This window comes from Anastrepha ludens, chromosome 2 (genome assembly GCF_028408465.1).
Source record: "Anastrepha ludens isolate Willacy chromosome 2, idAnaLude1.1, whole genome shotgun sequence".
Taxonomy (NCBI): domain Eukaryota; kingdom Metazoa; phylum Arthropoda; class Insecta; order Diptera; family Tephritidae; genus Anastrepha; species Anastrepha ludens.
The window spans coordinates 128,071,551-128,084,923 of record NC_071498.1 but is presented as its reverse complement, the minus strand read 5'-3'; the positions used below and the strand labels follow the sequence as shown (position 1 = coordinate 128,084,923).

Genomic DNA, 13,373 nt, shown 5'->3' with positions numbered 1-13,373 from the left:
TTTTTCACGTGCGCACTCCACCTAAGTTTTATTTCGAGTGTCATACCTAGATACTTTGCTGTATTAGAGTATGGTACTTTAATGCTGCTTATGTTTATTGGCAGGTAGTTGCTCTTTTTGTTTGTAAAGTTGATGTGTGCAGACTTTGTTTCCTTCAGTTGAATGTGCCATTTATCTGTCCAATTGTATATTTTGATTATAGCAAGCTGTCCAAATTGGTGTGTTGGTATTATTTGTTTATTTTTTATGATATTGCTCAGGCGCTTTATCAAACATTTTTCCAAAAGTTTTGATAAGTTGGGCAACAGTGATATTGGTCGATATGATTCTACATCGTTTGGAGGCTTTCCTGGTTTTAGAATCATGATGACATCAGCTATTTTCCAATAGATTGGAAAGTGTTGCAGCTTAACACAAGCATTCATAACACCGCTTTACACACATTCTGTGCTATGAACCAAATATACTTTTTCGGAAAGGGGATAAAAAATAAAAATACACGTATATCGTCGATTTTCATGTACACGTCACAATTTTTTTTTTGTATTTTATAACTTTAAACGAGCAATTCTTGTATGCATATCTGTATAGCCACACGATCTCAGGATTAGCTTAACGGATTTGAATGAAATTGGGCACAAAGATAGTGTATCACATTTCTAGACTTTTCACCTAGGTGTTGCCACTGACAATGGTTCACAGGGTTGCCACCTGTTCGAAATTAAAAAAAAAATTGCATGAGATATGCCGATGTGGGTATCAAAAGAAAGGTATTTCACTCCGCATTACAATAGAGATATAAAACCCCGAATTTTTTTATTAATTTTATTATATTAAAATTAAAAATTGTTACATTACAAATTTTAATGCTTTTAAAGAAACTTAGGCCTTTTATTTTTGCGTTTGTAAGCATTTGTGTCAGTATCGCGACAAATAGACCAACAGTATTCGCCAAGCATATGCGTAATGTCTTATCCTTTAAAGCGCTTTTCAATAGCCGCAATGTCCTGATGGAACCTTTCGCCATGTTCATCGCTACAAGCTCCTAAACCACAGGGAAACAATCTAAATGATTGTGAAAGAAATTGATCTTTAACGACATTAATATGCCCATTTCGCCATATACCGAAATCATTTCTGCAACAATATTATTATAATTGTCAGCTCGTTTGTTGCCAAGAAACTGCTCAATAACGGTAACTGTGCCTTTCCATGCACGTTGTTCGATAGCATTCTGCGGACCACTGAAAGGACCTTAAATTATACACATCCTTAAAAAAATAAAGTTACTAAAAGCCTTCGTAAAAAAAATACCTGCATGAATCTTTGCGCCGCTCAGTTTCGGAAAAATATTGCGCAAACTTGCAATCGCCTCGCCCTCACGATCCAGTTTTTTATCAAAATTTGATACGACACCGAGCTTAATGTGTAGTGATGGCAAAATGATGCGAATAAGCCACAAACGTAACAAAAGTTATTTCGAGTCGGGCACTGCATTTTTCGTAAGATGAAATATACAGAAAGACGTTTTCGCGCAACAGAACTTAAAACAATTGTCAAAGTATACGTCTCCTAGTAGCGCAACTGTCAGATGATCGGAACTTCCGGAACTGTAAAAACATACAAACGACACAGAGTGTGTTGTATGAAACAATAAATTAAAGGTTAATAACTTGTTTAAAAATTTGGAGTCCCTTCAAGTTATGCCGAAAATTTAGAAAAAAAATTTTTTTTAGAAAAAAAAATTCAAAAAAATCTGAGAATTAATAAATTTTTTTTTTTTAATTTTACATAATAAAAACATTTCCACGAGTCTGCCTGCAGAAATACAGAGCGATTTGATCACGGAAAAAGGGTTGAAAATTGATCCAAAGTTTTTCACACAGGCGGACTACGAGCTCTATATTTTATACATAAAAAAAATGCTGACGTGTACATGAAAATCGCCGATGTACGTGTATTTTTATTTTCTCTCCCCTTTCGGAAAAAGTATATTTGGTTCATAGGACAGAAAAAAGTTCGTTTTTGTAACGCAGTGTTATGTTTGTTAGCTTTGTTTGAGGACTTCGGCAGTTATTAAATTAAACCCCTGAGATTTCTTCGACTTTAACTTTTGTATCTCGGCGCACATCTCATCTTCAGTTATGGGTACTATATCGTCATAATTGTCATTGGCTATGCCATCATTATTTAGTATTGGTGATGTGTCGCTATTGGGTGTAAAGATTTTTGCTAGATAATCTGAAAATATGTTTGCTTTTTCTATGTTGGTTTTCGCCCATCCATTATTGCCTACTTTGATTGGTGGATTATGGTTAGCTGGCTGTTTAAGCTTTTTGGTGCATTTCCATAGTGAGTAGTTTGTGTCTCTTTTATTATTTAATTGATGTGCGTAGTTTGTAATTATAGTGCGTAATTTCAAATGAAACTTAGTACTTTAAAGTGTATTTAATTAATATAATAAAAACAAATAAACTTGGATTGCTAGCTGTTAAAAAAAAACACTTTAATTTGTATGGAAGAAAACATCAGTACTTGCGACAACCGCGAAACTTGCACCGATCCCAGTTTTCATTACGTGCAAGAATCGAATTTCTACTGTATACGAGTATATGTATATAATTAAAATCAATCTCTTTTTTTCCTAGGTGTATACGCATTTTTTTCAAGCTTATAAATATAAGTAGTTCTTGTCGCTATTAATATACGCACATATAAGTGTATATGAATTCTCCCGTATTATTTACACATGTGATAAATGCAATTGCCGCACACTGGCCAGCGAGTGCAGCAGAATTGCGGATAAATGGTTCAGGAGTGAATAAATCGCATAAAATGTATTGGCATTTATTATTTAAATTATGATTGAGTAAAAGTAAATTGAATAACGATGAGCCATTGTGGTCGAAGTGATCACAATGGCATGAATGTATGCTTATACTCGTATGCGTATATTTGCGTGCTCAAACAAAGACATACACAAACCTGCATCCAAGGATATCATAAATTCGAGTATGAAAGTATGTATGTTTGTATTGTGCAATAACAGCTATGTGCCCGTAAAGCACATTGAATTAAAAATATTCCACACTGCGAAGCTTCGGTATTTTTGTTTTACCAAAGCAAAGAATTGCACTTCGTTGAGGATGTGAGCTTCGAAACTCGTCAGTATAGATTAACCAATTAAAGTAGTATATTTTGGCTAACAAATTTTATTTTATATATCTTCAGCACTTTTATTAAGGGGTTAGGGGTAGTCAGAGGCCGGAAAAAATTATGATTTTAAATAATATTTTTTTTGCTATTGTGTTGCTTTATTTTACAAAAATATCATACCTCGCTATTATCTCAAATGCTACGACCAATTCAAGTCATAATCGGCAAAACTACTGAACTGGGAAAACTGGAATACCTATAATCGATCTCGTATTATGCAGAATTTTGCTTTTTTGTAAAGTTCATACTCTTCCTCTTCCAGATCTCTTAAGATTCATCAATGAATCCAAGAGATTTGTGGAAGAGTGACCTCAAACAAATTTATCCGTCCTACCACCCACCTTTTATCTTTCCTATCTCTATTCTTTCTACTAAAATCTATCCGGGTGTAGTACAACGGTCTCCGACTTAATGCTGGGACTTGCCCAACCTCCCACAAATCTAATCTAGAATAAAGGACTTTCACATATTTTCGCTAGAAACTGCTCCTCATTATAGGCTTTTACCACAAACATATTCCATCTGCTGCTGATTGTTTTGACTGCTAATGAAGCCCTCCATTCAGTACTTCTATTTGTTCACAAGCTTCCACTTTAATAAAAATGTATGTATTTATGTGCAAGTTGGTGTATTAGTTGACACCCCCAATAAACTACCAACAACATGCGCACACACCTACAAACAATTTACCCCACGTGAAAGCTACAACACAATCCGAAAAACTGATCGGAAAAAAGTATGCTTTGATATGTAACAACAAAACCTGAAAAACTGGTTGAAAAAAGAGTAAAACTATGAGAGTTTTTAAAATAAATTCAGAAAACATAAATTTGGAAAAATTCAGAAAAAATTAATTTAGAAAAATGCAGGAAAATTAAATTTAGAAAAATTCAAGAAATTTAAATTTAGAAAAATTCGGAAAAATAATTTAGAAAAATTCATAAAAATGTAAGTGGTGAACAAAAAGTTTGAATAAAATGTGAATTCAAAAATGAAAAAAGTGTTTTTATTTAATAACTTAAAAATCAAGTCACAAACACAAGGAGATTAAGGACTTGACTTGATATTGACTTACAGGGGCTCGAGTTTCCGCTCAGCTGACAGACCAGCGCAAGTTTAGAACGGAAGCTCATTACTGGCACTGAGTTTTAACTACAGCCCAACTCCCATTAGTGCTGTAGGGTCTCCAAACCGCTCTGACCAAAACTAAATCTTAAAAGCACAAAATATTTGCTTGGATTCAACAGATCAACTACCAGCGTCCTCACAAGTGCTATAACGGGTCACTGCACTATTGGCACCCTAGCCAGTAGAAATGGCGTATCTCACAATGATTTCCGCAGGAGATGTGGAGATGAGAAAGAAATTGAGTCGATACAACACCTCCCTTGTGAATCTCTTGCACTTCAAAGAAGCCGTGCCCAATATCTTGGCGCTTATTTCCTTGAAGGCCTGGGAAATTTGCAAAATGCCTCACCGGAGCAACTAATTGCCTTCTTGAAAAGATCTAAGAGGTTTAGGCAACTTAGTTAGGGGATGGAAATCAATTGCAGGTGTAACAATAGACCTTAGGGCTACTTAGTATTTTGTCTAAGACAAGCTGCCTGGCTAATCAACTACCATTAAATGACAAGGTAGCTGTTCGCCTTGTTTCCGAAAGCGTTCCACATTCGGTGTTTCAATGAAGCGTAGGTGCAGATTTTTGGCGATCAGCCCAGCATAATTCACCTCTCAGCACCATTTAGCGTGTTTTCTTGAGTTATACCTGTACAGCTCAGTAACACGAATACTCAACAAACTTTTTATATGGAAGAAAACATCCAATTCCAACAGCAGAGCAATTGTAAGAAGACAACGTGATTTTTGAACCACTTCATACATATGTATGTACATATGTACACATATGCATGTATATACTTAAGGTAAAATTTTGTACCAAAAACTATTTAAAAACAGCAAAATATTAAAAAAAAATATAAAAAGGAGTCGCGCCCAACGTGGGGCTCGAACCCACGACCCTGAGATTAAGAGTCTCATGCTCTACCGACTGAGCTAGCCGGGCAAGTGAAATCCAATTGCCAAAAGCTTCACATAACACTAGGCAGAGTTGAAATATTTTGCACAAGCATTTTTCTTCCATGATCTCTTCTATTTATAGATCCTTTTAGTGCTACCATATCAATGATAAAATTAAAATATTTGTTAAAATTGAATTAAATAAAAATATAGCAATTCTTTTTATTAGGTAAATATAAATATAAATTATTATTATAATTCTGTGATATTACCAAAAGCAAAAAAGAAAAACTGCGTATTATGCAAGGTGGTGCGAAATTTTGTTTTTGATTACATTTTTAATTAAATAAAAAATTTTATTTAGAGTGGCGAAAATCTTTATTTTGACCTTTGCCTTTATGTATTCTTTACAAAGTCTAAGTTTTCATTAAGTATAAATAAATTTACATACGTGCAAGACGGCGCAAAATTAATCATCCAAATTTGTTTTTGAATAACTTTTTTACTGAATAAAAAACAAAATTACAATATTTTAAGTGGAGGAAATATTTTTTTATTTATTTATTTAGAAGAGTAACAGTTATTAATAACTATGCCACCTACGAAATAAGCACTGGCTACCAGGGCCTTCGGCTTATGATATTTTAAACTAAGGTAATAAAATAGATAAGTTAGTTAGGATGAATTGCGTTTCCAGTGTATTCCAATACTGGGCAGGTGTCGAGGAGGTGTGTTGACGTTTAGTCGTCTGAGTTGCAAACAGGACAGTCTGGTTTGACAGTGCCGTTTAGGATATGAACATCGGTGGCTATAGTGTGACCGATTCGAAGGCGTGTAAATACTTTGAGGTTCTGAGAAGACATGTCGCACCCTAAATACAAAAGGGTCACAACTCAAAATACTAAGATTTTCAGGAGAGACGAAAAACGTTTTATGTAAAAATTATTGTAATATTTAAAGAAAATATTATTCCATCATGAAAATATATAACATTGAAGAAGGTTCTACTATATTTTTTTCAATTTTATATTATGTTTGCGAAAATAAAACAAAATTTTGATTTATGACTCTTTAACTGAAATTTTTTCGATTAACTAGTGATATTATCTTAAGTTGTGCCTTTTTAACTGATAAAATGTTTTAATTTTATAAGTTTCCTAACCTAATTGAACTCACTTTTTACAACTAAAGAGGCACAATGCAAAATAATATACCACGAAATTTATCACTTTTTACAGTTATAGAGGCAGAACTCAAAATAAAACTCTTTATGTGTAATAAAAGTAATCAGCTGTTCTTGAGCCCATTAACGCAACTAAAAATAGTTCTCTTTAGTTGATCGTGCGAAAGCAACACACTTGACATGAAAATAGACATAACTGTATTTTTCCAGTTAAAGAAGATAGTTATGTGAACGAAATATTTGCAGCAGTTAGAAATGTGCACTCTGAATTAATTTATGCAAAAAGCTCAGTTTTGGAAAATTTTGAGTTGTGACCCTTTTGTATTTAGGGTGCGATGTGTGTAGGATATATGGGTTTGATGCTAGTAGGATTGCACTTTTTGTAGTGGTGTTGGTAATTAACCCATTGTACTATTGTACGTTTCCTGAAGAGATTTTAGTATAATTTTCCGAATATCTTTGATAATAAAATGTGCACTAAAGTGAAAGGGTTCTGGGGCGGCTTCTTTGGACCTTAACGCCCTCCATTGATTACCATTTTGTATACTGCTGCTGTCTAATACACAAGTGTCTAAATCCTCTGATAAGGTGATTCATTTTTATATGATAATGCGCCTCCTTGTATAAAGCAAGTCTAATTATTATTATTACAACTGGATCGGGCTGATTTTATTTATTATTAAATTTATTAGAAGGATCGGTTCGATAACTTTTTATGAGTAATTTGATAATTCGAAAATTTTATAATTTACTTAAAATTTTAATATTTCATATATTTTTCAATTTGACGCTGATCAATGAAAGAGTGAATTTTGATGACCAGAACAGAGATGTATTCTATAAGAATTTTTAGCAAATTTGCCAAAGACACTATGGGTCTAAGAAAATTCGAATATAAGTTTCTAAGCTTTTACTTAAGCAATTTTTTAACGATTTTTTTTGGGAATTAATTTTTGTACTTTAATTTTTCAAAAGAAAGCTGCGAGGGAGTGCAACAGTGAACTTTTATTAATATAACATTTTATTTAAAATAAAAAATTTTTTTAAAATTACTTTTTCATTTAATTCAAATACTTATTGCTGTTAATTTAATTTATTTTTCATTCAATTATAATTTTCATTCAATATCTGATGATTATAGCTGAAAATGCAATCTCTCGCTTCGATTAAGATTTAAAGTAAATTAAAAATCAAAAGATGGCATACCTATTAAAATGTTTATTGTTCTGATTACAAATAACAACAAGTTTAGTAGTAGGCGTTTCGAGAAAGAGTTTTAGTGCAGCATTATAACTGTAAAAGATGCTATTTATTAAAAAAAAGAAAATTATTTTTTATTATTTTTAAAAAGATATATAACTTTTGTACATTAGCTAAGCTACAGATGATGAACACCGTCTGAGGGCATGTTTTACAAACTTTACGAAAAAATTACATTGAAAACAAAAACAACTATCTCATTTTATGTTGCTGCAAAAAAGAGTAAGAAACATAAATTAATAGTGCAGTTAGATGAGTGTCCAAAAAACGAACTAGCATTATGGCAAATAAAAAAATGAAAAATATAAAAAAAATCGGTAAAGCCGGAGCATAGGATAGGATTAAATGGTTTCAGTCCAGAAATATTTGGTGAACAGAATTTTAAGTCCTCGTAGCTTTGTGCTGAGGCAAAGAATCTTAACTCAGCGAATAATCTCTTGTTTGGCATAAACGCGTCTCGTTAAGGGGTCCCGGTGGTCTAGCGCTCGAAAATTTAGGGTATTTTCAGGACTTTTTTACAATAAAAAACTGGAAAAATTAAATTTAAATTTCTTAGGCTTTTTATTTAACTTCTTTTACAAACAAAAAGGAAAAAAATGTACAGTACAGAATATAGCTATGTCCCGCTACTAGAAAACAAAAAATATTTGACAAAATGGTGCGGGTTTGAATTTGACACTCGAAAAATTGGTTTTTTTTCAGTTTTTTAATAAAAAAAATTCGAAATAATTGGAATAATAATAGGATTCTAGTACGGACGACAGCCACTATGTTGTCAACAACATACAACATATTAAAATTTCAGACGATTCGGATGAAAAATTTTTTTTTTTTTGAAAATTTGTATGCCACCCTTTATGTATATAAACTACACACGTTCGATATAAGGACATCAGATTAAAAAAATATACAGTAGTCAAACAAAACTGCCGTTATTTCAGCTCACACTGAAGAGTTCCAAGCAGGCAGACATAACAAAATGCTGCGAAGCATTTATTCGTACACTTTCAGCTCATAAAAATTTTGCTGCAAAAGTAATAGTAAATATAGTTTGTGTTTTTACTAATTACTAATATTGCTGGAAACGAAATAAGATTGGATTTTCATTGAGATCTCATTTCAGATATTAACAGAAAGAAGACATTGGAGTTCCCCAGACGCTATATAAATGAGCCAGATTCTTTTTGCGAAAATGTCATATTCAGTGGTGAGTCGAAATTTAATGTTTTCGGATCAGATGGCCCTCCAAAAGTTTGACGAAAAGAAAATACAGAGCTGAATGAAAAAAATCGTATTCCTACAGTTAAGCATGGAGGAGGAAATGCAGTGGATTAGGGGGTGCATAGTTGCATCTGGAGTAGAAAAAATTATTTTTATTGATGATAAAAAGAACAAACACCTGTATTTAAGTATTTCGAAGAATACATGATAGTGCCGTTAAATTTGGACTGGGTGTTAAAGGGTTCTTGTTTAAACAAGACAATGACCCAAAACACTCATCTTAGGTATATTGTGCAAGAATGGTATATTTACCACTGTAAACAGCTTAAAACTCCAGCTCAATCACCGGATCTGAACTCGATTGAGCATGTCTTGGAGTTCCTAGAAAGGCGAATCAGAAAGCACAAAATACCATCAAAGGCATCATTAAAGATAGCTTTAAGTGTTGAGTGGGAGAAAATTGCAGCTAATAAAGCCAAGGTATTGGTATAAAGTATGCATCGACTTTAGGAAGCAATTATAAAAGCTAAAGGTGCCCCAAAAAAAATACTGAATACTCGTTTTTTCTTTAATTTTTTTAAGTGAAACTTCAGGCGTCGTCGATGGGCGAGCGAGAATGGGGAGTAAAATTTCAAGGCCATGCAACGTTTTGGGCATTTTCGTTTTGGGCATTTTCGTTCTGCGAGAGAGAAAAAAGATATAACGTAGTGGAAAAGGAGATATACTTTAGGCTATTTTTCCTGAGTTTTTCCTTGTGGTTGCTAATTTCTAGTGAGAAATAACACTGCCTACTTTTTGGAGCTTGTTTGTTGGTGCAAACTTGTGGGTAATATATTTTTGGTGCCTACTTTTTGGCGTTATATTTCCTTGGTGCCTACTGTTTGGGGCGTTTTTGGTCCCAATTTTTTTGGAGTTTTTTTTATGGTGCCTACTTTTTGACGCTTATTTCCGTTCCCTGGCTAGTGCTTGGTGCTTGTGCGTACTATAAAGTGCTATCCATTCCGGCGTCGGATTTATTGGTAATGCCTTGCGGTAATTTGTGCCGTTGCTGCGGTCCTGGAATCGCTGCGTTTGTGCGGCTGATAAACGCTCGGAGTAGTGCGCGTTGTTGCCACGGCTTGTGCCCGGCGTTTACCTACACCGCTCGACCGTTCTCCGTTTTTTGTAAATTTTGTCTATTTGTATTCTCTGCAAATGTTGTGAATTTATTTAGATATATATTCTTTGTCTTTCTCTCTCTCTCTTATTCACTCTCGGATCTCTCTCTCTCATTCTCTCTCGGGTCTCTCCCTTTTTCTTTGTCTGTCTTGAAAGTTTAACTTCTATTATGCGCTACACGCACTTTTTATTTACTCTGTGCCCCTTAATTAAAATATATTTATAGTCTCATTTAGTTTATAAGTATTCCATAATAAATTTTGTTCAATTTAGAAATAATTTCTTTTTACACTCTCAGACCATAAAATCCTAACTTACATGATAGTATTTTTCCCCCTTTCTGACACAGTCTGGCAGCACTAGGATTGCATAAACAAAAATCAGCTGTTCACATGGAATCAAATCAGCCAAATACATAGTTACGAAGCATGCCGGTGCAATTACTTGTATAACTTTATTTGTAAATAAAAATTATAGCGTATTAGTTTTGTTATAAACGTAATAAACCAAAATGGTGCATTTAATCACATTCTCTGCTAAGCGTTTATTGACAAATGCCAAGCGGCAGGCAATTCAGCGTGGCATTTCTGCGCTGTACATAACCGGCGACAAGGCGAAAAAGAACTACGCGCCTCTTCAGCCGTATATGGATTTTGAAGGCACACTTAAAAATTCTGCTCCTCTCGAAAAGAGTATAAAGGCTCGAGAATTACAGATAAATCTCAATGAAGTAAGAGGCAAATACGAGAAATTTCACAGCTTGCAAAATCAAATAAAACAAGTGGAGACTGAGCGTGAGGCACTGTCTAATAAGTTGAAAGAACTAAATAAAGTGAGTAGAAACATAATTTTTATTCATGATGCAATTAAAAACTTTCCCCGCATTTCTTTTCTTTTCATTTCTTTTGCTCAGGCGGGCAATGCAACAAAAGACGAAATCGAGAAATTGAAAGAGAATGGCATAGCACTTCGAAATCATTTAAAAGCCCTGAAAACTCAAGGCTATCCAATCGAAGAAGATTTCGTTCACTCATTCTTAAATTTGCCAAATATCTTACATCCGGATTGTCCGCAAAACAATGTCGAAAAGGTGCTCTATCGCAGCCCAACACCTCGCTGTGAGGAACACCGGCCAACGCATTTGGCGAACAAAGAAGAGATAATTTTTCAAAACAATGATCGCTACTACTTGTTAGGCACGCCAGCAGAGTTCGATTTGTACAGCATGCAAGCATTGGCCAATTACTTTGCTGAAAAAGGTGGTTTTCTGCCAATGGCAAATCCAGATTTTGTGCGTCTAGTGCTTTTAGAAGCGAATGCAACGCCACTGGAAAAATACCACCTAGTAAAGGAGGAAGATCTTGTCAGTGAAGTTAATCGTGCTTATTTGACAGGCGGTGCTTCTTTCGAAAGTTTTTTAGGTGCCTTTGCGCGTTTAGTGGTATTCCCCACGTCTTTGCCAATACCGTGCGTGGCGGCTGGTAGAAATTACGAAAAAATCAAAAGTACAAATGAAGGTACGCAAAACCTTTTCACTGCCACCCAAAGCAACGCTGTACAAACGTTTGTGGCAACGCGAACTGCTGAAGAAGCACACGAAAAAATGGAGAATATCTTAAATTTAGCTGTAGATTTTTACAAGGAACTGGGCGTACATTTTCGCATAATCTATGCGGACGCTAGCGCGCTGACGAATTCCGAATGTCTGCGTGCAAATATTGAAATGTATTCACCGGCGGAGCAACGTTACATATGTGTGGGACGCGTTAGCAATTATGGCGATTATGTTTCGAAACGGATAATGTTTTGTATACGTGAAAAGAATAATTACGAGTTTCCGCATTTAGTGGGTGGGCCAGTGCTGCATACAACACGATTAATAGCTATACTAATGGAGAATGGATTAAAGCTGGAAGATTGCAAGTTACTTGGGGATCCAGGTTGCCAACTGGAAGCTAGTAATACGGCTATGAATGAGTTTAAGGATTTATTCAAATAATTTTTAATACGAATTTTTTTCAATAAGATTCTTAAGACTTAAAGTGTCTGCTGTTGATGAATTATAATTAATTTGTGCGCAGTTTTTCTAGCAGCCCCACTAATCAGACCAATGCAGTATAATAAATAAATGCAACAAATGCACTTAATTGCTGTCGTAACTCTGCATTCTGATTTATGGCTGAATGCGAAGCAGGTTACCTTCATAGAATAGTTTCTGTGTAAACGAAAAAAAAAAGCAGGTAAAAAATGGTAATGCATACGTCATACCTAATGCAGTACGTGCAGGATAACTGTTATATTTTCAGAGTATTATTGCTTTAAATTTGCTAACTGGTTTGTTGTTGTGTTGCAGTACATAGTAGTCAATAAAATGTATTGATAAAAACTATTTCATGAGACTCTCTTTAAAGGGAATTATGAAAATCAAGAAAAGTTTTATACTAGTGCGCTCGGCGGTTTATCAGGGTTAGAAATACAACAAAAAGTTACTATTTGCGTGTGCAAAATATTTCGTTTCCAAATTTAGATTTTTTTTATGATCTTATTAAAATCGTAAGTAATTTTTATTGAACTAACACATTAGTGCTTTAAGAGTATAGAAATTAGTAAATATTTGAGTGTAACTTACCAAATGATAAGCAAAAAAACTTTGTAAAAAGTGGAGCTTATGCTATAAGAAATACTGTGAGAGGTTACTAGTTTTTAAATCTTTTATAAATAAATCAGTGCTGCCAATACCTCGGGAACAAACGACTTGTTGTTTAATAGGGCTGTCACAATGGTAACTTTGCGACCGTTGGGGCAACGCATATGACTGACGCGACGTGTAAAACGTACCGTTGTGGGACAATGAAAGTATTGCCGCATATAAACAAAAAATAAGATGTTCTTGTCGTGAAAGCAAATATTTACTTTTTATTTTTAAAAGCTTAAATGATAATAAAATTATTAGTAAACTCAAGCAAACGCAGCGCTAGCAGCAGAGGCTTTCGGCTGGCTGGTGATGTGTGTTAGATCAGATACGACGAAGTAGGTCGGTATCCTTTAGAAATGTGTAAATTTTTTTTATAATATGTTGTCTTCCGTGGCATCTTTTAAAAGTTGAAGAGGATCTCTATTGCTGAATTGGTGATGCCTTTGAGAAGCAAGTTGTGGGCAGGATAGCAGTAGGCGATGCGCACTGGCTGTGACTTGGCAGAAGGGGCAGGTGTAATAGATCTGCACTAGTTATTACGCTGTGCCCAATATGGAGCCGTGTGTGTGGGGTAATGTGGTTGGTGGGTACCGATGATGGATAGTTCGGTTCTGTACGTTTGGG

At 34.5% G+C, this 13,373-nt stretch overlaps 1 protein-coding gene and 1 non-coding gene across 2 annotated transcripts; one reads left to right on the top strand and one right to left on the bottom strand.

The window, feature by feature from the left end:
* Positions 1-5,205: 5,205 nt before the first annotated feature.
* Trnak-cuu (transfer RNA lysine (anticodon CUU)) lies at positions 5,206-5,278 on the bottom strand. The gene has a single exon. It is a non-coding gene; the product is annotated as a tRNA-Lys (tRNA).
* Positions 5,279-10,459: 5,181 nt separating this feature from the next.
* On the top strand, positions 10,460-12,443 carry LOC128859527 (serine--tRNA synthetase-like protein Slimp). Its single transcript, XM_054096437.1, has 2 exons — positions 10,460-10,886; positions 10,968-12,443. The coding sequence occupies exons 1-2, from the start codon at positions 10,566-10,568 to the stop codon at positions 12,051-12,053; spliced, it is 1,407 nt and encodes a 468-aa protein (XP_053952412.1). The 5' UTR covers positions 10,460-10,565; the 3' UTR covers positions 12,054-12,443.
* Positions 12,444-13,373: the final 930 nt, after the last annotated feature.